We start from the raw sequence: 26,614 nt of genomic DNA, 5'->3' as shown, positions 1-26,614 counted from the left end.
TGGCAATGATTTTTTTGGATATAATACCTAAAGCACCAGGACAAAATAAACAAGTAGGAATTCACCAGTAAAAAGACAACTTATTAAATGGGAAAAATATCTGCAAATCATATATTTCATAAGGTGTTATTATCCAAAAACATATAAAACTCATAGAACTCAAAAGCAACAAACAAACAAACCAAAAAAACAAACAAGCAAAAACACCAAATAATCCAATTGAAAAAAGGGAAAAGGACGTGAATAGACATTTTTCCAAAGAAGATATATGAAGGCCTACAGGTACCCAAAAAGGTGCTCAACATTACTAAACATCAGGGAAATGCACATCGAAACCACACATACCTGATAGAATAGCCATCATCAAAAAGACAAGAAATACCAAGTTTTGTCCAGGATGTGGAGAAAAGGGAACCCTTAAACGCTGTTGGTGGAACTGTAAATTGGTGCAGCCACTATGGAAAACAGTATGGAACTTCTCTCAAAAATTAAAACCAGAACTACCCTATGACCCAGAAATACCACTTCTGGGGCTATATTGGAAGGAAACATGAATACTGTGTTGAAGACATACCTGCACTCCTGTGTTCACTGTGGCATTATTTACAATAGCCGAGACATGGAGATATGGATGGGTGGTTGAATAAAGGTGTGGTATGCTCACGCACACACATACACACACATGAGTATCAATTCATTCTTTTTTTTTTTTTAAGATTTTATTTATTTATTTGACAGAGATTACAAGTAGGCAGAGAGGCAGGCAGAGAGAGAGGGAGAAGCAGACTCCCTGCTGAGTAGAGAGCCCGATGCGGGGCTCGATCCCAGGACCCTTCGATCATGACCTGAGCTGAAGGCAGAGGCTTTAACCCACTGAGCCACCCAGGCACCCCTCAATTCATTCTTTAAAGAGAAGGAAATCTTGCCATTTGCAACAACATGGATGGACCTGGAGGGTGTCATGCTGAAGGAAATAAGTCAGATAGAATGACAAATACTGTGCAATCTCAGTTGTATGTGGAATCAACCCAACCAACCAACTCATAGGAAAGATCACATTTTGGGAAGCAGACACAGGGGACGGGGTTTGGGTAATTGGGTGAAGGAAGTCAGAAGGTACAAACTTTCAGTTACAAGATAAGCAAACTCCAGGCGTGTGACGTACAACATGACAGCTGCACCTCACACTGGGTTATGATCTAGAGGAAGGTATGAATACTGTAAACCTTAAGAGTCCTCATCAAATGGAGAAACCATTTTTTCTTTTTTCTTTGTCAACCAACAGGACAGTAGATGTTAACTGAATTTGTAATTCACAATATATGAAAATCAAGTCATTATGCCGTACACCTTAAACTTATACAGGGCTGGGCACCGATTGTATCTCAATAAAACCAGGGGAAAAACAACACTTCTTATAAAGATGTTTCTTGGGACACTATGTATAAGCTACATATATTTATTTATATAAATATAAATTTTTAAATAAAAATCTTGGGGTAAAACTGCTGTTGAGAAGCTCTATCAGATTGTATTTACCCCATAGTTTCATGTCCCCCATGACTGACACTAGAAACCCTCAGGGTTACAAATACCCCATTTTGAGAACAAGAGTAAGTATAGCAGAGTCTCCTTTCTCCCCTTTGTCTTGGTCCCCTCCCCGCTCCTCTGAAATGTCTTCTCCTTTTCATTTGCCTCTTCTATCACCTAAACATTCACTCAGGAAAGAAAATTCTTCAATACTTGAAGACTTACTATTTCTTAATTCTTAGATTAAAAAAAAAATGAATGAATAAATATCTTTTCATTGGGGAATATTTTTTTTCTTCGGAAGTCATTTTGAAGTATTTTATTGTAGGCTTGTAAAACATTTGATCTGGGTGGGACTCTGTCCTGGGCTTGATGATTATCACCATTTTGAGGGTAAATTTCCTCATTAGGATGGAAAAGTCTTCAAAAGATGTTAAAAGCTGGATAATACTGTCAAAGCAAATGTTTTGCCTATCTGAGAAAAAGTCACAAATAAAGATTTTGCTCACTGTGCCTGAGGTACAATTAATCAACCCCAGCACAGTTGTTGAAGGGAACATTCACCCAGAACTGTGTTTCCAGACTGTTCATTAAATCTAAGTAGAACCTCCAAACCTTTTATAGGAGGGCCAGGAGATGACTGGCGAGTAAGCAACCAGCTCAGTAAACCCTCATCCCCACCCACCTCGAAGCCATTGTTTCTTCATGGGCTGAGAGGCTGAGAGACATCAAGCTAATAAGCCATAACCCACATCTTCCTTGCTGTGGGGAACAGAGTTGCCATGTTTTATCCTCTGGTGGTTTCTTCCTTATTTGCATCCCTATTACTCTGATTGGGGTCTCCTGCCACACATTTTCAGATAGTGTCCTTTTGGAAGATACCCTGGTGCTTCTGAGATTTGAGCCAGTGAACAGACAGGGGTTTCCTGGCTGTTTGAGGCTCCCCCTGGTCCGCTAACTGCATCTCTTTCTCTCTCCCCCACTCCCACCTGCTCCCCCAGAAGACGTGCCTTCTTCAAGAGCATCTGGAGTCTGTCCAGAAAGAGTTCATCATTTTCAACAGAGAAAAGTAAGTAAGCCTTGGTTCAACAGCAGCCCAGAGGATGATGGATGCTTCAGCCAGATTACCTGTAGAGCCTTAGCTGATTTTTTTTTTAACATTTTCTAACTTTTTCTCACATCAAAAATGATACATATCCATAATAGAAAGATTGGAAAATTCAGAAGCCTTTTCCCCCCTGTATGAGATTTCAAAAACCGCAATAGGTAAGTTAGCTATCTAACTTAGGGATAGGACAGGGAAGGACACAGGAATGGGACCAAAACACGTAAAATTGGTGACACGTTTAAGAAGGTTTCCTTGTGTCATGCTGCTTTATAAATTGTGGGGCCTAATTCTGTCATTTCAAAGCTTAAATCACTTCTTTTTCTTTTCAATGATAAGTCCTGGTTGTTTTTCTTTTTTCTTTTCTCTTTTAAGAGTAAACAGGGACTTTAATAGAAGACCGGCTAATCTAGCCTTGGAACAAACCAAAGACCCCCAAGAGGAGAATGGTCAGAATAAGAAATGAAGTCCTCCGCCTCTTCTGCTTGGGACCTTTCCTGCCACCTCAGGCCAGGAATTGCTGACAGTAGTTCTCACCTCTCCACACCTCACACACCTTAGGAAATGTGTACAAACGCCTTTGGGAGGAGGCAGCATGACAGAGACAGAGAGTTCTGGGTCTCCTGGGACCTCGTTTCACCACGAATTAACTATGTTGCCTTGAGCAAGTCACTTCCTCTATGGTCTTTGCTTTGGGTCATTCACCTAAATGAGAGGGTTATACAAGAGGAGCTCTGTTCTCCCTTTCTACTGTTACCATTCTGTTTTTCCACACAGCCTTTATCTTTATTTTAAAAGGAATATTGAGATGTAGATTTATTTTTCCACTCATTCTAACTACACTGTGACAAATGGGCAAATGGACACTGATGGGTGGCTGGTGGCTGTGTGAGGCTCTTCAGAGCTAGAAAATTTCTTAGAGGGGTCAGAGAGCCCCCATCTGACGGAGGAGAGAGAAGGAATTCAATCAAGAAGCAATGAATGGGAGCGGATTAGAAGTAACAGATTTCTGAGGCCTTCCAGAGGCATTCTAGAATTAGCATACCCTGTCAGCTCCAGTCAGCCAGCAAGAGCCCAGTGAGCACATCCTTCCCATCGCCCTGGACAGAGATGTGAAGCTGGGCAGCTGAAACTGGTCATGACTGGTAAACATTGGTGATATTTACACCACAGAAATGGGCAAATGCTTCAAATCAGGGCCCCCCACACACCCCCCCAGCCCCCATAAGCCAGTTGTAAAGCCGTTGTCAGCATATCACTCACCTCCTAGCTTTGAGAGTAAATTGTCCTCTTATCAGAGATCCTGTCTGGAGAGATCAGAGAATCTTACCGTCACACTGAGACCATGTCCACCTTTTAGTAATCAAGCTCTCCCTTACCTGTACAGGGGTTATAGTCTGAGTAGAATGGGAGGGGAATTTGGAAGATAGGAAAATTTACGCTTGGAAACCCCTTTAAAGTACCCACACCATGGTGGGAATCTTTTCTCAGCGAAGCCCAGTGCAGTGAGCCACCTTCCAGTAATGAAGCAAATCACCATGTGGGGGGTTATTTTGATTTTGTCTTTTATTTCTGGGCTCATTTTTGGCCAGTATCAGATGAACCAAAATGTGTTTCCGATTATACATGCCTTTATAGACTGGAATAAGAGAACTAGGAGATGTAGTCAGGCCACCTAAACCTCGTCCTTACAGACAGTCAGGGCCTTGCCAACATGGCAGAAAGCAGGCAGACCGAGAAACCAGGCAGAAGTAACAGATCCCACACCTGCCACACCAGACATCCAAGGAGGGAAGCAGCACTCGGGCAATTAAACATGGGTAGGAAGCCAATGCTGGATTTTAACTTGGCCTCCAGGATTTCCTCCTCACTGAGTTAACAGGCCCAGAATTTCTGGCAGAACTGTGAATAGTGTCTCTACTTTAAGAGCAACCACAATTTTGTTAAGAATTAAAAACAGCTCTTTCCTTCTGTTTGACTTTTTTTTCCTACATTTCCCACATATTATTTTTCCCGTGCTATTTTGCTTTTCTCCGAAAGCTACAAAATACGCACTGGCTCCAACTCCATTTCTGATTATGTATGGAAAGAGCAAGGGGAAGGTGACCGGGTTCTGTTCCAGGCTGGTTACTCCAGGAGTGTCAGGGGCCACTGGCGTCGTTTACCATCTTGCATCTTCCATGTGTTTTGCCTCAAGTCCTGATGTGCTGTGGACGTGTCTCTCCAGTCACCTGGTCCCTCCTCTTGCTGTGACCTTGTATGTATCATCGAGGAAAGACTTCAGGAAACACTTGCCACGGGACCATGGGATCAGGGGGCTCTGCATGGGGAAGGGGGCCGGCCATCTGTGCCATTTCACATCTGTACAATGTGTAACAGTACAGGAACCCCATAACATCTATGTAGTGTGAGCCCCTAGTTTTTATGTCCAGTGAGTTCCTGCTGTGCCCAAGGCACCTCTGTGGACATTCAGGAACTGTGGACACACCAACCAGACAGCACAGCCTCAGAGCGGTAAGATGGATTCTCAGTCCCAATCAGGTTACAGACCCACAATGTGTTTCCAGTTAGAATGAGAAAGAACCATATCGAAAGCGCCCAACAGCTGACTGTAAGCATCTCCCACCACCGCTCATCTTCAACATTAGGACAAAAAGGTTTCCAGAAACCAGGAGGAGGCCTAAATCTGTACCATGATTGCTAGACGTTGGTATTAGCTTCTTTGGTATTATTCCTTAACTTGGGCCCAAAGTTATTACCCAAACCAGCCGGAACATGTCTCAGCAATGAGATGTGTGACAAGTAAGGCTTGGGGCTCAGAATTTTAGAAAACAGGCTGAGTATTGCCGCCCTTTGCCTGGTATTCTCCCATCTCCTTCTAACTGCTTTCTCCCTTCTAAGAGCCCCTGAAAAGTCTAGAAAAGTCTAAGCAAGTCCAGAAATATCCAGGTTATAACAACTCTTACACTGCAGCTGGGTCACCCGGCCCCTGGCGTTGTGATCCCCCTCCCAGTGGCTGGGGGGTGAGAGGGCATGCCAGTCCTGCCACCCTGCCCATGCCCCGAACTCCATGGAAGTAAATACTCTGCTAATGGCTGACACATCTCAAGGACAGCCCTGGTTCTGGCTGGGATCATTGCTAGGGCAGCAATAAGTGTCCAGCCGCACAAAGCCCTGCTAAGTGAATTATGGTCATTAATTCGTAGTGAAGCTTCTTGTGATGGGAAAGTTTGAACCGGAAACTAGTGGGCTGTAGATCATCATAGCTTCTCTAGATTGGATGGGCAAGTACATAGCTCGGGAGAAAGAATGCTGATAGAGCTGGCAGGAAGCAGTCTTGCTGCTTTCCACGGTACAGTCATGCTAAACCTTTTGTTCGCCAGCCAGACGAAAAGGCAAAGGCATGCAACACATCGTTTATGTTTCAGTAGCCAGTCGTGCCTGCCTTGTCTACACAACATCATTTCCCACTGTCCTCCTGCGATTGCTCTTTCTTACAAGCTCAGTGTGTCTGACTGATGTTAAATGCTGAGGTTCAAAATCCAAACTTCATTGATCTGCGCTGTTGTGAACAGGGAGCCACTGAGTGGGAAACATGTGCTTCTGTCGCTAGAATGTAAATGTGCCTTGGTGTATTAAAATGTCTTCTGTATACAGTAAGCCACCGGTGCTTCTCAGCTGTGTCACTGTTTTTCCTGGAGGTAGGGCTGTAGGTCCCCAAAGTTACTTGTTCCTACTTCCATTTCCCACTGTGAGCACCGTCCTTGACCAGGGACATGCTGGTATTAGAGATGATGTCCTAGAACGGTGGAATGCAGCATAATTTAACTGATCCACCAATAGAGAAACTAAAAGCCTGACCCCTTGAGCATTCACACATCAGGGAGCACAGCCGGAGTTCCAGATTTTGCCCTCTGCTCTGATCTTGTCCATGACAGCCCATGCCCCTCTTTTACAGCACTGTGTCTTGCTACCCTTCAGCATCTCCATCCTATCCCATTCCATATACCAGGACAGCAGGTAGACGTTCCAAATCTGGGACAGGAGCTCACAGGCAGCTCTGGATCCTTGTAGCTGGAAACAACTTCCCCTTAGGCCCACAGAAGCTAAGTGGCCAGTAGGCCAGCTGGTTCCCTGGGCTTGTCCTGAAATCAGTAGGCTCTTTTAAGTCATGTGGGCTCTGAAGTCCTAAATGCTGAGTGACCTGTTGTCCAGGCCATGTCAGGTGCCCTGTTTTATTCCCAGTAGCCAACGGAGTACATGGCAAGATCCAAAACTCTTGATTCTGAAGAGTGCCGGCCTTAATTTAAGTATGTGATCTCATTTTAGACAATTGCTTTGGCCCTTCCATCCCCCATGTCCTACTCATGGTTGGTGTCCCTTTTGTGATGGTTTGATGGTAGCAGAGCTGATTCCAGGAAGTTCTTTGAAACCTTATTCTCTGTTTTTCAAAGAGAGACCTTTATATGCCTGTTCAGTGCTCTCATCCCCTACCTGGTCAGGTGTGACTCCGCCCCAAATAGTTCTAGCCCACAGATGTGTGAAAGTCACTGTTTCTGTTTCACAACTTTTTTTTTTTTAAACATGTTTTCATCTCTTTGTAAACCCTGCAACCTGAGTTCCCTTTAGTTAAGCTCTGCCCATGCCCTTGAACCCACTCTAATCCTAAGCAGAGCTCAGCTGCTGCCTTGGTCCCGAGCTGGGACAGATATTTCCCCAATCCTGAGTTCAAGCTGCAAACTGAGACTGTGGGTCAAACCTTGAAACTCAAACTGAAATAATTATGTGCTGAGAGTAGCCTTTGATGTTTTCTAAGCTTCAGGGTTAAAAGCTATCATCATTCCAGGCTCCTGTACTGACAGCACTGTTCTATAGAAGAAGGGTTCGTGACACATATAAGCAATGAATAAGAAAACAGCATTCTCTGATCCCCATCTCTACCTGCTCCAACCTACACATAGGCTCTTCACTCAGCAGAACACTCAGGCCCTGCAGGCTTGAGAAAGGTACCACGGCCGTCTGCTGGTTTTGCCACCCGGTATCCAAATCTGGTATCATAAATTGGTTGTTTTAGGGGTGATCCCGAGTCCTCAGGCTTCACGTGGCTCTGGGGATAGGCATATGACCAGGTGGGGCTCATGAGTCTCAGTGTCCTGGCCAGGGTGCCTAGCCCTGCAGTGAACACAGGTCCCAGGCCAGGCCAACTGGAATGGGTCTCTTTGGTTGTAACTAGTGAGGGAGCCTATCTCCTTCCCCTGAGTTGCTAGGCAGGCAAAATGAAAACCTGGGGATGCCGATGGCCAGTTCTGTTCCCATAGCCAAAAGTTTTCCAAAGAAGCACTTACTGAAAGCAAACGGAGCTAAGAGATTAAGAGAAACCACGTTCTAGACCCAGCTATGTTTCAGTCAACCTAATTGTATCCCTGAAGTTCTCATTACACCAGACTTTAAAATACCCTTTCCAAAAATCTTTTGTGCATACAGTAGTCTGACATTTGCAATGAGAAGTATCCCATACAATACAGAAGTGGATCCCAAAGAGAGTTTGGATAAGAGGTTCACTGGAATGTTTAAAGACGATATAAAAGGGTTCCACAGCCAAAAAAAAGTTTGAGAACCTTCAACAGGATAAATTCCAAAAGGCTTAGATTTCTCATAGCTTTTAACTTGATGATAGGACCTCACATCTGTTGGAGTAGCTTAGTAAATAATCCTTTCCAACACTCCTATACAACTTGGAATCATTTGGGGTGCCTGGGTGGCTCAGTCAGTTAAGTCTTTGGCTCGAGTCCTGATCCCAGAGTCCTGGGTTTGAGCCCAGAAGTTGGGCACCATGCTCAGTGGGGAGTCTGCTTCTCCCTCTCCTTAGACACCCCACCCATGGTCTCTCTCTGGCTCTCTCTCAAAAAATAAATAAAATCTTAAAAACAACAACAGAAAGAATACAGTTTGAGAAAAATATATACACACCTTGGAAAATGCTTAGTTTGAATTTTCTCAAAGTCCAGACTTTAAGGGAGAAGCAGAAAATCTTTAAGGGGATGACAAAAAACAAAGAGATGCAAGAAACCCTTTCAGGATCTGTACCGGACTCAGACAGACTTTATCTCAAATGGCGATGCATTTTACATGAGACAATCCCCAGAAAAAACTTCAGTTACTCTAAGTTTCATTAACAGTCACCAAACTCTGTGTCCAAAACAAAACTCAACCTCAACTGGTAAGATAGAAACCCCCCAAATTTCCTTAGGAAACCTCTTGTTGTCATCAAATCTGCCCCCCTCATCAACCATGTCATCTTACTGTCCAGTTTTGATACTATAGGTGAAACGGCACGTCGCGTACAGAAGAATGACCACATCCGTAATTTCATAGTTATTTTAATAACCAGGTGTACATTAACAGTCACTTGATGAACTTTTCTTTAATCTCAGCTAAACTCAAAACACAGTTTTCTTCACGGTTCAAACCAAACAGCTCTTCACGTTCCAGAGCTGCCTCACAGCTACCACAGATCACAGGGAGATTTACAGTCTGTTCATATTCACCAGACACAGAACTGAACACCCACACACCGTTTTCCAAAGAGGGAACTTGTACAATGAATGCTGGCTGCCTGGGACAGCCCAGGGGTATATCTGGGACTCAAGCTGGAGTTTTCCAAGGGGGGGAAGGCCTGGGAAGCTTGTGGCTAGAACCAAAGTTGGGGGTTCATCTGCCCTGTTGGGAAGGGCCTCTCATGGTGAGTGTAAGTCCAGGCTTAGGATTAAGGCCTTTGCCGCAGAGCATGACTCTGGGTGTAGGCATGAGGAAAAAGGCCAAAGGGTGACTGGTCTTTGAAGAAAATCCATTTTCAGGATGACTACAACACTGCCATTTTTAGAAAACAGAAATAGAAGAAATACCTCTATAGGGTTGGCTGATCTAACAATTCCACAAATACCTTCTCAACTGCCCAAGGTTATGGCCATCCCAGACAGAACCCCAGTGGACTGCCATCTGGGTAAGGAATAACATGAGAAAGTTGTCGGCGGGGGGGGGGGGGGGGGGCAGTAAGCCAAGGGCATCCTTAGAGAGGGGCCAGGCCAACAGACGAGAGGGCAAAAGAAAGCTTGGGCAGGAGAAGGTCCAGCAAGCCCTCCCACACATGGATGAGATGCCACAAATTTTGCGAGAGCTGTGACTTGCATCATGTTTTTTTCCTAAACCTTTCTATAGGAAGGGCTCTTTGATGCATCTATCTTACGGAATAGGACACATTCGAATATAAATTTCAACTTAAGTAACAAGGTACAAGAAATCAAAGCCAAGAAAAGAGAGGGAGTTTTCGTGCAATTCTTAGGAATCTCTATGCTTGGGAAGTTACTTGTAGTAAGTGAAGAAAGGGAGGCTTTCCCAGATCATGTTGCCCATCAGGAAGGCATTAGCGGTGGTTTCTACAGCATGAAAAGCTTGTGTCGGATATGAAGTTCTGGTTGAATGCTTCATTCAGCAGTCCCAGTGTAGTGCAGATGACCAATGTGGCCATGAAAGACTTACTGTAATGGCACAGAGAGGTCATGGAGGGAGGAGCTAGACTCTGGCTAGGAAGCAGGAGTAGACAGTCCCCAAGAGGACACGCCCACTAGTTTTTTGTCTTTTCCTCCACCTGGTGGTTGTGGCTGGTACTGCAACACATCCCTGCAGAAGGCCCAGCCACTGAGGTATATAACGTACATACTTCAGATCTGACAATCTCCCTCTGCCTGCAAAACTGTCACTCTGAGTTCTACGACAGGCCCCCAGATCTTCAGAGTTATCAATCAAGAGCTACATGCTCCCCTTAAGTTTGCTTTAAAATAAAGGCACCATGAAAAAGCCTTAAAAATAGCAAGATTCCTTATTACGAGAAATGATTGTTTTCATAGTAATTAGATGGCTAGGGGAAATCCTCTTCCTTGGCTATTTCCAAATTCCTTTTTAGCCACGCACGTTCCCTTTTCTCTAGTCTTCAGCTTATGAAAACTGCTGCCAGAGAGAATGGCTTCTACTGAGCACCTGAAAGGTGTCTGAGGCCTGTTCTTTTTCTTCCAAGTACCTAGTACACACAGTTAGGGGTCCTACCAGCAGGATTCCCCAAGCACAGATATCTGATCCCAGGGTGAATGTATTTTTTCAGCTCTGGGCCTTAGTTCTACAAATCCTCATCTGGCTCAGAGAACTTTCCCCAACAATGAATTTTCAGAAGTGGCAGGATGGGAAAACAGACAATGAGCTCCACTTCCATTCCGGGCCACATCACACAAGGCCGCATGTCACTGCCACTCACCTTGGGAGGCTTTATAAGGAAACAAAAAGCTCCCCCCAGAGAATGTGCTAAAGAAAAGGGAGACAGATGGCTCAGGGCTGAAAAGCAGACCCACGGCCCCAGAATGTTCTCCCCCAGCTCCACAAACTAGCTTTCCCAAATGCTTGCTTGGCTCCTGTCTCAACTGAGATCATCTGTTGGGAGCAAAACTTCGAGAACACCTAAGCACTTAAGTTTTCAAACAAAAAATCCTATTCAATCACCAATGTGCCTGAATCTTTAGACGGAAAGAATAGACCACTGACCAGCAGCAAGAGAAGCCCTTCCTGGGGCCCTACCTCAGCTTGTCCTAATTTGGGATGCCGGACACCCGCTGCTCTTTCCGGATCAGTTCGCAAAGGCGCAAGAATGCGAGAATCCGAGGTGATCTCCAACACGTGGTTAGAGGAAGGGGTGTGGGCGTGGCTGCCCTCGCCCCGAGGGCCTGTGTGTGCTCCCAGCTGCTACCTTTGAAAGAGCACCAAAGAGGCAGGCAGGAAAGAGGAGAAGGGTAGTTTCCGCTCTCCTCACTTCCTTCCCAGTCCAGGAAAGAGAATTTGAAAGGAACACTGAGAAAGAGGCCCCACCAAACTCTGGCACGATCAAACAGGTGAAAGTAATGGTTGGGTTTTGGTGTTTTACTAAAATGTTCAAAGGAATAAAATCTAGGAGGGATGTGACAAAGTCTGGAACCTGAAGACTGCCTGCTTTCTCCACAGACCCCGGGGACTGTGAGGAAGATGGCTGCCCCAAGTAGCCATTTCCATGGAAATAAACGTGCTTCATCGACACAATACACAAGCCCCCTTATGCTCACCTACCCACCTGCCTCCCCCATCCATCCCACCCTAGCCCCTCTGAGCCTTCCCCCTCACTCTGGGCTCCCACCACCTCCTCACCCCAAATGACCATGTCCCTTTGTTGATTTTCCTGACATCCCAGCTTTGTTTGTCCCCTTGTCGTAAAATGCAGCACTACACACGCTCTCAACACTATATAGCAGACTTTTACCTTAGTAGCCTGTCTGATTGCATGCATGTAAATGCGGGGAGGCAGGGTCAAACCAATCAAAGCTATGCATGAACAGAAAACAAAGCAATATTCGTAAAGCTAGGCAAGCGAGTGTAGCATTGGAGAAACATAAGGCTTGAGGCTTATTGATTCTTTTAGATCACAACCGTTTGGATTCGCTTTCCTTCTTAAATATTGGTGTACCATTTTGGCTTCAAAAAAATCTCTTCTTGCTTCTGCCCCTCTCTTTGGGGAGGGGTCGCTTAACTCAGGGACGTGATGTTAGAACGGCCTCCGGGAGGTGCCACGATGCGCTTGCTGGCCGAGCGGACCCCCTCATCCACTTGGGTGCCTGCAGTCAGCAATGCATTCCCAGGAAGAGAAAAAGGAGAACGGGGTGAGGACAAGAAAGAAACCGGACTCATTTTCAGAGCATCAGATGGCAAGCGCCTTCCTGGCCTCATCTCCCAAGAAACTTCCATTCTAGTCTGTCAAGCCTTCCAGGCGTTTTGTATCCACTCTCCTGGGGAATACCCATCTGCACTGAGAAGAGCCAGGCTCTCACCTAGATACCTTTGGACCCTCAGCATCATTAAGAACAATAATAAAAAAACAAGGCCAATGATCTAAGAAACAGCTGCTCACATTCCCTGCGACAAGCAATGTTTCAAGTGCCCCTCAGACACCTCACTTGATCCTCACCACTTTCCTATGAGGGAAGCTACCAGGATTGTTCCCATTGAACAGAGGCAGCAACTGAGGCTATGAGAGCTTGGGGAACCTGTCCCAGGTCTCACAACCTGGCCCAGTGCTGCTTGGGCCCCTGCAGCCTCAGCACGAAAGGAAGAATTCACATGCGCCACGTCCATTCAAAGAGGAGCAGCCAACAAGTTAGGGAGCAATTCAAATGCCCAAAAAAAAAACCTGACAAAAATCACTTGCGACAATCATAACGTGACCTGTGGCAACACTGCCTCAAAACTTACAGCCTTTTCCTTCTGCCTTCCTCCCAGTCCCTGTCCCCTCGACTCTTTCTGGCTTCCGTCATCCCTTGCTCCTCTTCTCTTCTTCCCTAGATCCGCTCCTCTTTACCTCTCCCTGTACCTTCGGGTGGTCTTGCTTCCCTCACACTGAAATTATTCATCGTAGAGACACATATCGACATTCACTGTTCCCCCTTTGAAGACGGCTGGTTATGGAGCAACTGGGTAATTATTTTCTATCAATATCAGTTCTTAAAGCGGAGACGAGATGAAAGATCCGGCCAGCCGGGGCTAAGTATTTACTCGAAGGTAGCTCAGGTTAGCACTGTTACTCTCAGGAGGAGAGGGTGGGGAGAGTAAAAACGCTGGGTTCCAAGCAGCCCCCGCAATCCAAGCTCTCTTTTTATTCTGGGCACAGAGAGACGGGACAACACCTCGCACAGCTCCCACGGTCTCACGAGGCAAGTCACCATTAATTCCTCATAGGAAGCATCTCGCCCCCCACCCCAGCAGGTTGTGATCTCTAAGCAGGACTGGTCATCCTTCTAACCTGATCTTTAACCTCAACAAGCCTTATCCTGCCTTCTCACCGGGACGCCTTTTTGACTGGGCAAAGCTTCCTGCTGGCCCCAGCCACTGTCTCCCAGACCGTGGTCCGGGCTCAGGCTCCCTCCCAGATCACCCGCAGCTTGGAGCACCCGCTTCTCCTCCTTTGGCCCAGGGGCCCCACGCCCCACTCACCGGACAGGCTGAATCCCGACTGATGGAGGTTCCTCACCGGTGGGTTGGGCCGTGTGGGGGAGCCCCGGGTGGAGCCCGCGGGGGTGCCCCCTTTGGGCGTGGTGGTCAGGTCAAACACCGGCCCGTCGTACAGGCCCCTGGGCACGGCGTGCAGGTCTGCCATCTGCAGCAGAGAAAGCCCATCACCCTTGATTCTGTCAACAGTTACCGTCTGTGCTCGGTAGCAGAGATAAGTCAGGGGATTCAGGGTGTGGTGGGAGCCAGAAAATAATAAAAACAATAGGGTCATTTTAAGGAAAGGAGAAGACGCAGACAATAAAGGGGGTGCGGGGGTAGTGGCCGCGGAAGAGGTCACGGAAGTTCTCTCAGTAGCTGAGCTTCCCTCTGAAGGAATAAAGGAGACTGTGGTGGGGCGGGGCGGAGGGAAGGGGGGAGGCTATGAGGGGCAGAGGAGCAGGGTGGAAGGCAGCGTTTCCCCAGAGGAAGCTACAGGTGGAAGGACCGCCTACAGGCCCGGAAGCAGGTTTGGGGCCGGAAGGGCAGCGGATTGGGCCAAGGTCCTGAGAGCTGGCGGGGTGAGATCTGGCGGGAGCTCCACCCACACGCGCCTCACCTCAGGCAGAGCTGGCAAACCGCAAGGTTCTGCAGTCTGACCCCTGGCCTCTCGCTGTGGCTGTGAACCTGTCCTGGGACTGGACAGCCAGCACCCACGCCCCCTGGGCATGCTCGGGGCTAGGCCTGGTGTGGGAAGGGGGGTGGTGGTGAGGGTCACCCGAAACACAGTGCCTGCCCCAGAGGGGCCCACGGTCTATCAGACACGCGCTGGTGGGCGGTCCTCGGCCCGGGTCCGACCCCTGGCGGCAGGAGGAGGCCGGCAGGACAGGGCAGCTCACGGTAAGACGCTGGGCGCGTCTGCCACAGAGCCTGCCCTCCCCTCCGGGAGCAACTCGGGTGCAGGCACTCGGGCGACCCTCATCACGTTTGCAGATGCTCATGACTCAGGTGGGACCCTGTCTCTGGCCGTGTTCCCCAAACACCTTGGCCAGTAACTCTAGATCATCGTTTCTCTGGGTGCAGGATCTAAGTCGCTTGAATGGAAATAAAGGCCTGGCGTATATGGGAGGCTTCGGTTCCATTCTCTTCTCTAGAAGGCTACAAGCGGAGTGTGGAACGTAACTCCGTACCACCGAACTTTAAAGGATCACTCATGAAAAGGGTAGGACCGGTACAGGGATTCAAAACACTGTCCTAAGGGGCACCTGGGAGGCTCAGTCAGTTAAGCATGTGCCTTGGACTCAGATCATGAGCTCAAGGTCCTGGAATGGGAGCACCAGTCAGGCTCCCTGCTCAGCGGGAGGTCTGCTTCTCCCTCTTCCTCTGCACAGGCGCGCTCTCCCTCAAATAAAATCTTTAATAAAATAAAAATAAATAAAACACTGTCATAAAATAAGCAAGTGCAGGCTACAGGGATATTCAGACTAAAGGACAAATGCCCTTGGAAACAGACACACGCCCTACGTGAAGGTGCACCTCCTTTAGTGAGGGCTAGGAGAGCAGAACAGAGCTGGCCTGGTGACTTCAGGGAGGGAGTCTGGCAGCCAGCGGAAAGACGCCGGTTACCATAGGCGGAGCTGGCAACCGCCTCCTCCCAGTGACCACACCCAAAGGCTGGATGGCCAGTCACTGGGATCACTGGGGGTCTGGGAGTGGCTTGATCACTGGGGGTCTGGGAGTGGCTTGGGTGTGTGGGTATGGAGTTCCTGTGAGTGTCCCCAGCTCGCCATCACTATGACTAAAGACTCATTCTCCCAGCTGCTGGGTGCTGGCCCATCCCATGTGGACCAATGAGCATATGCCTTCCAACAGATAAGGTTGGGACCAGGGATCAAACTCCACCCCCATCCCGGGATTGGTCTAACCCTATTCTGTAGATCCCTAGTCTTACTGGAAGAGACCTTGTGGTTGGTGTGGGGGTAGAAGGGGGCTCTGAAAAAAGACTTCTGGGCCTCACCCCTATTATCAAGTAGAGCGCTCTGTAACATGGAGACAGATACATAAACACACAGGTAAGTGTTTGCCTATCTATCTATCTGCCTATCAACAAAATTAGGTACATAAACAAGATTTTATGTGAACCACAGAACTAGCTAAAAGGAGGGCGCCTGGGTGGCTCAGTGGGTTAAAGCCTCTGCCTTCAGCTCAGGTCATGATCTCAGGGTCCTGGGATCGAGTCCCGCATCGGGCTTTCTGCTCAGCGGAGAGCCTGCTTCCTCCTCTCTCTGCTTTCCTCTCTGCCTACTTGTGATCTGTCTCTGTCAAAGAAATAAATAAAATCTTAAAAAAAAAAAAAAAAAAAAAAAGAACTAGCTAAAAGGATCATAAACATTTGCCCTGTGGAGCAACACTGGATGGAAGAAATGAGATTGGGGGGTGGGGGGTAGATGTGGGCTGCTAATTCTCCCTGTAAGCCTTCAAGAGTAATTTTTTTTAATATATGAACATTATTTTGAATTATTAAATTTTGGAAAGGTTTCTTGGGCCAGAAAAGTTTTGGAGACCCCCTTTTTCTAGACCATGAAATCTGTGTGTATCTTGGGAAGAGATCACCGTCGTGAATTTCTCTAGGTGGGTGCAGGACATGCAGACCCCTCCGGATCTCGTGCTGGAATGCGGCACAGGCCCCTTCCCCTGCACTCCCACCCCAGGCTCAGACAGCTTCTCACCTTCCTCCGGGCTTTAATGCGCTTGTAGACGTAGTCAGAGAACGGGCTGCAGGGGATGAAGCGGCCAGCCCCCTGGGTCACATGCAGGTTGCCGTCTTCCAGCATGATCTTGCCCTGGCAAATGACCACCAGAGGGGCCCCGCGCAGCTCCAGCCCTTCAAAGATGTTATACTCCGCAGCCTAGAGATAGGGCGAGGGGCAAAGCCATGAGTGCAGGCACAGAATGGTGAGGGGAGGAACACAGTTTTCCTGGGCTGGGGACCCAGCCTTCAGCCTCAGTATAACGGACGCCCCAGGGAGGCCAGGAAAGGCTTCCAATGCTCCCTGTAAGCTCTGGTGGGTAGAAGCCCCAGGAGAGAGATGGCTGCTAAGTAGAGACGGGACTTCCCAGCAAAGAGAAGCATCAATCTTTAGAAAGACCCTGGTGTAGATGTACATTTTGTCACTGGCAGTGTTCAAAGAGAAGCTCGGGAATTATCAGGGATGCTGCATTTGACACTCCCGGACAGGCTGGGTAAATGGCTGAGGTCCATGACCCTTGGTCTCCACTAGCCCAAAAGGAAATGATGTGATGTGACACGATGTTTAAATAGAAGCCATCCCCACCAAAAATGGGATTTCCCTCTCCTGCCTCTATTTATTCACCAAGTGCAAGGCATTATTGCAAAGCATCAAGGACATCGGTTTGGAGTCTATACTCCAGAGCTATGTGGGTCTGAATCCTAACTTCACCATTTACTCACTGTGTGAATGACTGTCTCTCTCTGAACCCCTATTTCCTTCTTGATACAATGCAGGTGGTAATAGTGCCTACCTCTTGGGGACGAATACAGAGATTCAGTGAATGAAAAGCTCACTGCCTAAAACATAAATGCTTTAAAAATATGAACTATTTTGGGCGCCTGGGTGGCTCAGTGGGTTAAAGCCTCTGCCTTCAGCTCAGGTCATGATCCCGGGGTCCTGGGATCGAGCCCCGCATCGGGCTCTCTGCTCAGCAGGGAGCCTGCATCCCTTCCTCTCTCTGCCTGCCTCTCTGCCTACTTGTGATCTGTCAAATAAATAAATAAAATCTTTAAAAAATATATAAATGAACTATTTTTACCAAGACGGATGCAGCCCTTTCCCTTAGGGACTGGGCTTTAATTATCCTCCACACGAGAAACTCCTCATGAGGAAGTTGTCTGGGCTGCTGACCACTTTTTTTCATATTCTCCCTCCTTCTCGGTGCAGGGGGGAATCCCTACCTTCCCTGGCCTCCTGGGGTAAGGTCAAGCACAAAAGTGGCTTGGGCCAGTACACTGTGAGAGGAAGTGTCCTATACCACTTCTCTTAGGAAAGCTCTTTGAGCCAGGACTCCAGGGACCAGGATCTGGCCCCTGCCTCAGCGATCATGGTGGGAGGGGCTGGTGTAGACATGGTGCCTCCGTGGAGAAGGACAGTGCTGGGAGCAGCCCCCTGCGGACCCATCCGTGACCTGCTGAGGTATAATGTCACTGAGAATTGGGTACGGTTTGTGACCCATCCTGGTCTTGCTGGCCTGGGACAAGGGGCAGGCACACATCTCTCCTGACCAGGTCCCACACGCGCCCTGTCCATGCTGCTCTTCTCCTGCCATGCCAGCCTTACCGATTGGTGGCTCTTGGCAGAGACGATCTTCACTGCGTCCGGATCCCAGATCACCAGGTCGCTGTCAGAACCCACAGATATTCTCCCCTTGCGGGGATACAGGTTGAAGATCTTGGCGGCATTGGTGCTTGTCACGGCCACGAACTGGTTTTCATCCATTTTCCCAGTGGCCTAGGGGAATACCAAAAAAAAATCAGCACCGGGCTCCTGCATTCGGAGCACGGTGACCACAGGGGCCAGAAACTCGCACACCGGCCTAAGGAGATGAGCACAGACCCCACCCACAAGCTGCCCAGTGGCTGTGGCTCACCTGTGACTTTCAAAGGCAGTTAGAGCTCCTGGCGTGCACGTTTTTTTCTGGATATGTGCACACACTTACTTCTTTGCCCCTCTAATTCCAAAAACAATTACGGAGTTCCCAGTAAAATTAAATGTGGTTATGAGCCCATTTTTTAGACATTTGTTTGTATTTGCGTGGCCACAGGATAAAATACGGAAGAGCCTCCCATAAATGATAATAATGGTTATTTAATCCTGGGTTGTCAAATTATGATGGATTTTTGTCTTCTTTCATGTGTGTGCTTTTCCGTCCTTTCCAAGTGCTCTTTTAATGAGAATGATTCATGTGGGTAATTAGAAAATATATATATCTTATTTTCAACAATTCCAGAGTGTACCTACTATATACATTCATACATACATACACACACACACATACACACACACACACACACACAGTGTTTAAGAAAAAACAAAACTTAAGTATGTGAGAGAGGAGACAAAAATATTTATACTTTCTCTATTTACAAAACAAAAAGCCTGGATAAGGAAGAAAGAATTTAATTTCAAATCTAACTTTGAGCTTCCTAGGAGCCAAGATGAGAAGGGAAATAATTTGGTGGCTTACACTGTGTAGATGAGCAAAGCATTAGTTCATATGCAATATATGTGGCTCAGAAATAAGTGTCCCTAGAGTTTTTAAAATAAAAGAGAAGGGGAGTGCCTGGCTGGCTCTGTCGGTGGAGCATGTAACTCCTGCTCTCGAGGTTGTGAGTTCGAGCCCCATGTTGGGTGTAGAGATTACTTAAAAATAAGATCTTTTTAGGGGCGCCTGGGTGGCTCAGTGGGTTAAGCCGCTGCCTTCAGCTCGGGTCATGATCTCAGGGTCCTGGGATCGAGCCCCGCATCGGGCTCTCTGCTCAGCAGGGAGCCTGCTTCCTCCTCTCTCTCTGCCTGCCTCTCTGCCTGCTTTGTGATCTCTCTCTGTCAAATAAATAAATAAAATCTTTAAAAAAAAAAAAATCTTTTTAAAAAATGGTAAAAAAAAAAAAAAAAGAGAGAGAGAGAGAGAAGGAAGTGATCAACTTACTAAGGAGTTAACTATTATTTTTACTAAAACCTTTGGACAGCCTTCATTTGCACGGCTATTTCTTTTGTCAGCTTCTGTCATGTTATTAAAATAAAACCAGGCCTACCATTAGAAGACACTGGTCGACAATCACTTGTACACCTGGATGACCACACACTCAGGGAAGGGCATCCTCGATGAGCAAGCTGACTTCAGTCTCTTAGGCACACACCCCTTGCTTACCATATCAAGGGGTTCTATCCAGCCCTTTCAGAAGAGGTGACAGCGCTCTCCAGAAAAGAATTTTAATTCACTCTTAAGTACAGATCATTCACGCCATCAGTTGAAGGGTCTGAATGCGTGGTTCCTGGTTCTTAACAGTCTAGAGAAAGAGGTCTCCTCAGAGTCTCAAGGTTTATCCCCCTAGAAGTGACATTCCTAAACTGCTTGAGACATGCGGTTCCAGAAACATCTCAGCAGGTGTGAGGGCTCACCTACAAAGACACGGTGGCAAGAGGGTCTGATCTGGCCCTGGCCCCCATCCATGACCTCGATCCTTACCACAGCCTTGTCCCAGATGACAGACATCCGCTCTTCCACACCATTGGTGCCCTCAGGGATGGCTGTGAAGTTGTCCTTCCCAATCGCCTTCTGGGCAGTGCTGAAGGTGCAGTGGGCACTCCCGGAGAGCTGCAGGTCTCCACTGGCAAAGGAAGAGAGCTCCGTGTAAACTGGAGAGGGGGCACAGAGGCCACCAGGGACAAGCAGCGAGCATCTAAGGTCAGCATTTGGGATGCCAAGACTTGAGTTTAGGATCTTTTGTGTACTTCTTACCAGCTGCGTGAGTATGAGTGAGTTCTTTCCCTCCCTGGGGCTTACAGTTAGCCCATCGGGAAAATGAGGGGGTGGGGTGAGATCACCTCTGGGTAACAAAATAAAAGGGACCCGAATGAGTAATGGGATTAACCCTATATGTCCTGGCCAGGGGTGGGCAGCTACCAATGAGTCTCCCTTTAATTTCAGTTAGGTGCTGTTCAAAATTAGGCCCTACATGATCTGACCCTCTGTTGCTTAACCTGTAAAATGGAGAGGACAGTCCCTCATTCATAGAGTTGTCGTGAGGATCAATGAGATTCTGTGTGTCATCTCACCACAGTGCTGGGCACGTGACATGTGTTAACTACAATGGCCATTATTAACATGGTTATTGTTAGTAATGTGCAAACTATGATCGCGGAGAGCCTGTTGTTCTCCACGTGGTTCTCCTCACCATAGCCTCTAGTGTAGCTGTGGATGGGCTGCTCCCATCCTCAACCCACTCCCCGGGTCCCACGAGGTTTCCACAGGATCATGCCACTTTTCATCCCCACACCCACCTGGCCAGCAAGGAGTTGATGTAGTCAGGAGTGGTCGGATCAGGGCTCAGAGGCGGGGATGTCACAAAGGCAGCTGCCTTAGCCCAGTTCTTGCTCCAGTAATGTGTCCCATCTGTGCCAAGGCTGGCAGTGATGGGCTCACCAAAGACCACATTTCCTGCAAGGGTAGGAAACAGACGATGGGTTGTTGTAGGCGATGGTTATAGGAAACAGGCGTCTGTGCTGCTTCAGGCCTGACTCAGGTTATCACAACCCTTAGCCCTCCTCCTTAAGGCTTGTGACTTTGAAGTCAGCCAGGCCTGGGGTCAAGTCCATGGGCCCACCTTTTCTAAGCCTCTACTGTTCTATCCGCTAAACATGAACAATGTCAGATCCCCTAGTTCACAAGAAGCCATCAGTTATAAGATGCAGCTTTAAGCCCCAGTTTGAGGCAAATTAAAATTTGAGGCAAAACAAAAAATGTACTGATTCTAAGATTCACTGACATTTCGTAAATATTAAAATGTGGACTAGCTCTCTCCTGGAACAGATGATGTAAGACCATGTCTACTTCTCAGAATCCTGAAAATGAAGGGACCAGGCACATACAAAGTATCTGGCAAATAAGAGATGCTCGGTGACTATGATTTTCTTGCTACTCCTTCCCACGGTACAGTCCCAAAGACCCCAGTATGCCTGCATCCCTGGGAACTGCTAGACCCTTCTTGTTGCAATGATAGGCTTTGGTTCAATGAAGTAAGTCTGCTCCCTTGGAAAAGAGGCACTCATGGTCTTTCCACCATGCTTGTTTTTCCATAACCTAAAAGAAGGAGTGATCTGCTCGAAGGTACCAGTAACCTGGGACACATCAAAGAGAAGGCTCTCCTCTTGGACCTGTGTCTGCAATTTGGAGTTTATATGCCCAAACCAAGCAGCTAGGAGGAGGGATACTAGGAAATAAACTGATCTAAGCTGAGCTTCTTAAAGAAAAAGGGACAGAGAAAGAGAAGGAAAATGCTGTCTCACAGAAGGTTGGTTGGTACCAAGTTCCTCTACACCAGAATCTTGGGCGAAAGATGACCCATAAAGCTCTAGATTTCTCTAACTTCAGTCTTAACATCTTCCACGTTCAGGTTCCCCCCAATGTCAAAGTGTAGGAAGGCTCGATGGCCAAAATGATAAATAGGTCTTGCCTTCCTTCAACTCCAATCTATTGGTTTTTGGTTGCCTGGAATCCTTTGTCAGAAAAATTCTAAATATGCTTTTGGTTTCACTGCAAGAGTCAAGACTGGTTTGTGATGTCTGCCATGGGCAAAAGAAGGAATCAATGGCAATGATTCCTATATGACAGCCTTATTCTTTGGGAGGATAGGGGAAAGGATCCGTACAAGACTAATGAGAATTTCTAGGGCTCTCTAAAGCAATTTACCCAACTAAATCATACAGGACCACAAAGAAAGAAATGGAAGTCATGGCAAGCCTCGGGTACTATTAAGAGATATACAATCTTGAAAGTAGAAGAACTCTGGGATGTCTGGGTGGCTCAGCCAGTTAAGCATCTGCCTTCAGCTCAGGTCAGGATCCCGGGGTCCTGAGATCGAGCCCCATGTCTGGCTCTCTGCTCAGCGCGCAGTCTGCTTCTCCCTTTCCTCCCCGCTAATGCTCTCTCTCTCACACACACACAAATAAATAAAATCTTAAAAAAAAAAAAAAGTGGAAGAACCCTCCCTTTGGACTATCTTTAGATGGAAGAGTAGAATAAGCAAAATAAAATAAGCAAAAATTGTAACTATAGCTAGGTTTCAACAGCAGCTCCCCCGGCTGGGAGACCCTGACATATTGTGCTTTAATTTCCTCATCTGAAAAATGGGGATAATGTCTATTTCTCAAGGCTCCTTGACAATTCTACGTGACAATAAATTTGAAGTATTTATCTCAGTGCGGGGCAAACAGTGGGTCCTCGTTAAACAGCGGCTCCCCAATATTAATTCTGAGCCGCCACGCAGAGTGGCCAAAGAACACTCAGTGAGTGAGCACGGGGCCTCAGGTCAGGATGGGTGAGGGAAGCCCGCCACCCTCCCTCCCTGCTCTGAGTACTCTTCTGAGAATGACAGGTCCCGAGATGTCTCCTGGCTCCCATGTCAGGAGTCAGGGTCGCAGCCCTGAAACAAGGCCTCCCAGCCTCCCTGCATCCTGGAGAAACCGCTGTGCTAGCTCTTTTTGCCCACAGTCATGAGCCAGGAGGCAAAGGGCGAAGCATCCTTCTCCAGGAGTTTAAAATAAGACCCAGCGTAGAGCGGAAGCACTCTGTCCTTGAGACCCTCGGGTCATCCTGAGAATGGTCCTGAGGAAGGAAGGAGCCAGGAACAGAAGACACCAGAGCAAGTGTGGCAGGTGGTCTTGGGGAGCGGGTGGGAGGGTTACCCATGCATTTTGCTTGCTTGCTTTCTTGGTTTTAGGGTTTTCTTTTCCTTTCTTTTCTTTTCTTTTTTTTTTTTTTTCCTTTTTCCAAGAATGGGTAAGAAAGATTGGGCTACTTCTCTGGCTCTCGCCCAATGACTCATACCCAGTAGAGCAGGCACACCATGTCATGTTGAGAGATTTAAAAGCAGAAAAAGAAAACATCAGGTTTACTGTGAGCGGGGTAAGGCGGGAGATGCCCCAGAACGTGCCAGCTACAAAGCCTGTCTAGACAATTAGGAAGAATCCCCTCCCAGAAGAAAAGGGTCCCCTTTGCCAGAAGGCAGGCAGCCCAACGCCCAGCCATCAGAGTCAGTCAGTGGGACTATTTTTAGCCGCCTGAGCCTCCCACAGAATGGCCACTGGCACAGAGGTAACGACTACACACACAGGCCTAGGAAAACCTCTCTCCCAACTAAACACAGGGCCCCGAACCTCCAGGTTCTCAACCACACGCTGATCACAAAAGAGCCCATTAGTGTGCCATTGAAGACAAGAACAAAAAGCGGAAGAGAAAGCTCTGAAATGAGAGTAAACTTCCGCTTGGCCCCAGAGGAGCAAATGCAGCCCAAGTTAACAGTCATGGAAGAAAACAGTACAAGTCAGCAGGCGGTGGGGACAAAGCCCTGGGGCGTGAAGGCTGTGCCACTAGTCATGCTTTAGAGACCCCCTTCACCCCCTTTTCTAAAATATCCTGTGCTAACCTGTATGGCTCAGGTAGTGGGACCTCACCCTTGCACGCTGCCCTCTACTACCCTGGCCTGTCAATTCCAGCATCCCCAGAGCAGACACACTGGTTTAGGGAGGGGCCATGACCCAAGCCGAGGCAATGAGAGCCCTCCTGGGTGCTTCTGCTGGAACCACTGTAAAAGATGTACTCTACTTCCTCATCAGGCCCACCTCCCATCAAATGCTGAGGGCAACATAAAGCCTCTTAGCCTTTATTCTTGTCACCGTGCACCCTGAAAGCCAAAAGAGAGGAAAGCAGGGACAAGAAAGGATCAGGAGTGATAGAGCCCCAACATCATAGCACCTTGATCCAGCTATGCCTGAAACACCTTTAACCCATAATTTATTTGTGTTTATTTAAGTCCATTTCAGTTGGATCTTTGATTTCTGCACCTACTGTAATCTTGACTAGTATGTCTATTTATAAGGCTCAGATAATGTGAAATAACAGTGAAGGACCAGGGAGGAAAAAGACGCCTCAAAACACTGACCGAAGCTGTGCCATCTGGGACAAACCACCCACCCTTCCTGCCAAGCGGGTCCTGCCATCCACACAGGATGCTAAGAGGATCCCCTGTGCTGACATGGAGGAAGGGTTTCCCAGAGAGCCAGGCAAGGAGCAAAAGAGGCACCATTTCTACAAGACAGCCAGAGGGGGAAGGAGCCACATGGCTGGCGCTGAGCTCTTAGGAGCGCACATCACCTTTCTTCCTGGCTTGAGAGATCAGGTCTGCTGCGCTCTTGCTCATGACCTTCGTGACGTAGAGTGGACAGTTGGTTTGGCTCGAAATGGTGATGGCACGGAACACAGCCTCGGCTTCCAGCTGCAAAAAGAAGTCCCGGGAGTCAAGAGAAGCACGAGCTTCTCTTCTCAGCTGCCACTCCCCACCCCTGCAGGCTGAGGATACAGGGCAGAGCCGTACTCGGTGTAAAACCCAGACGATCTGCACTCGGTGGCCTTCGACCCACCGCGTCCCCGATGTGGCACTTCCCGTGGCTTCTCAAAGTCCCTCCCTCACCTCCTCTCTCCTCTCACCTGCTTCCCTCCTCTCCCGGTGTTCATCCCAGTAGCTACATGTGATAGAAGCCTTTGATCCTCAGTTTTCCCAGACAGATTCTCTGGCAAAACAGCATCCCAACACCAGTATGGAAACAAGGACCAGTAAGGTAAGTAACATCAAAGCCTTTCCTGCCGCCACGGGTGGTCCATGGGGGCAAATCCAGCAGGCATTTGTTACACTGATAATCCCTAGGTTTCCGGGGCCCTGGGTGCCTCAGTCAGTTAAGCATCTCATTCTTGATTTTGGCTCAGGTCATGATCTCAGGGTCGTGGGATCGAGCCCCATGTCAGGCTCTGCACATTTAGTGTGGATTCTGCTTGAAATTCTCCCTCTCCTCTCCCTCTGTCCTTCCCCCCACTTGTGCTCTCTCTCTCTCTCTCTTTCTAAAATAAATAAACAAAATCTTAAAGAAGAAAATAATTCCCAGGCTTCTCAGCAGGGACTTCTCTTCTTCTCAGTTACTTCCATCCCACCCTAAAGTAGAATCTACATGTTCCAACATGCTAACCAACGTGATTGAATTTATTCAGTAAGAAATAATGAGTTTCCCTTTACTTATTAACAAAGCAGGGTCTTTAGAGCTAGGGCTCTTTCAAATGGCCTGGCTCTGAGTTCTGGTCCTGCTGGAGAAGCTGGGTGACCTCAAGTACGGTACATAACCTCCCAAAGCCTCAGTTTCCTGTCTGAAATGGGGACAGTAATAGGACCCAGCCACAGGGCTGTGAGGATCTAAGAGCTCATCCTTTAAGGCAACTGGTCCACCCCTGGGATAAGGCAAGTGTGCCTGGAAGGCTGGCTATTGGTCTTATTGTTGATCTTAGCTCCTGACCAGTGTGGGAGAGCCTGTGTCACTGCCCAAAGCCCACAGAAGTCTGATTCAGCCCAAACCGGGGATACCAGCATTCTCCCAATCAGTCAGCAACAGATCCATTTTGGATGGATAGGACATTCCTGTCAGCTGCCTATGCAGCCCAACACTTTAAAAAATACCAAAAATAGCTTGCAGATACCCGGTGTTTTCATAACGCAAACCAGCCACTGCCCTTGGTGGGTGTGGTTCAGCAGACAGACTCTAGAACTTGGCGGGTCCTGCCTGCGGGCATCCCCCAAGCTGCATGTGGTTTCAAGGGGACAAGCCCCCGGAGCCCCGACCCCCCGTGAGATCTGCCGCCCTCCTCAAGCACCCGGACCTCAGGAGCACAGCTCGGGTTCGGCTCTCCCCGCACGGCATCACTGGAGATGGTAGTGGGGTGTGCTCTGAACAGAAGAGGGGCCACTCCTCTTCCGCCCTTCCCTCCTTCCTCACACCTGCGCCGCCCCCTGCACTCCCCACGGCCTCAGTCCTGACCCCTCGGGCCCCAGGCCCCCGCCAGCAGCCCTTCGGGTTCTTCAGCACCTTGACAACATGACTATCTTTGGAAGGTGACATCACCCTCCAGCTTCACCCAAAAGGGCTTCCAGGGTTGTCCGGATCTACAGCTGAGAATCTTTTTACTAAAAAGGAGACGGGAACAGGAGGAGTGGGGTGGGGAGGGGTTGGAAAAACAAACCAAGGAACAAAAATAGACTTTGCTCAGAAATCCCCTGGCTGCTGCTACAGAAATCCATCTTGCCAG

The 26,614-nt window shown here is 48.0% G+C and overlaps 2 protein-coding genes across 4 annotated transcripts in view; one reads left to right on the top strand and one right to left on the bottom strand.

The window, feature by feature from the left end:
• Positions 1-3,657, top strand: part of STK32A (serine/threonine kinase 32A) — a 126,946-nt gene extending 123,289 nt beyond the window's left edge. Inside the window, exons 12-13 of one of the 2 annotated variants that reach the window (XM_032850724.1) lie at positions 2,535-2,599; positions 3,011-3,657. In XM_032850724.1, the coding sequence (XP_032706615.1) occupies positions 2,535-2,599; positions 3,011-3,101 (156 nt within the window). In that variant the 3' untranslated portion in view covers positions 3,102-3,657. Of the gene's footprint in view, positions 1-2,531; positions 2,600-3,010 lie in introns of both variants that reach the window. The other variant, XM_032850718.1, reaches the window with a different exon arrangement.
• Positions 3,658-11,339: 7,682 nt separating this feature from the next.
• Positions 11,340-26,614, bottom strand: part of DPYSL3 (dihydropyrimidinase like 3) — a 109,924-nt gene continuing 94,649 nt past the window's right edge. For both annotated transcript variants that reach the window (XM_032850701.1, XM_032850707.1), the window contains exons 8-14: positions 24,641-24,761; positions 20,770-20,926; positions 19,955-20,096; positions 18,046-18,216; positions 16,420-16,599; positions 13,697-13,859; positions 11,340-12,324 (exon numbers count right to left, since the gene is read on the bottom strand). In XM_032850701.1, coding sequence (XP_032706592.1) covers positions 12,236-12,324; positions 13,697-13,859; positions 16,420-16,599; positions 18,046-18,216; positions 19,955-20,096; positions 20,770-20,926; positions 24,641-24,761 — 1,023 coding nt within the window. In that variant the 3' untranslated portion in view covers positions 11,340-12,235. The remainder of the gene's footprint in view (positions 12,325-13,696; positions 13,860-16,419; positions 16,600-18,045; positions 18,217-19,954; positions 20,097-20,769; positions 20,927-24,640; positions 24,762-26,614) is intronic.

The sequence above is a fragment of the Lontra canadensis genome, unplaced genomic scaffold (assembly GCF_010015895.1).
Source record: "Lontra canadensis isolate GAN:19392208 unplaced genomic scaffold, GSC_riverotter_1.0 scaffold4, whole genome shotgun sequence".
NCBI lineage: Eukaryota > Metazoa > Chordata > Mammalia > Carnivora > Mustelidae > Lontra > Lontra canadensis.
The sequence above is the reverse complement of the archived record's forward strand: the minus strand, read 5'-3'. Positions and strand labels throughout refer to the sequence as shown.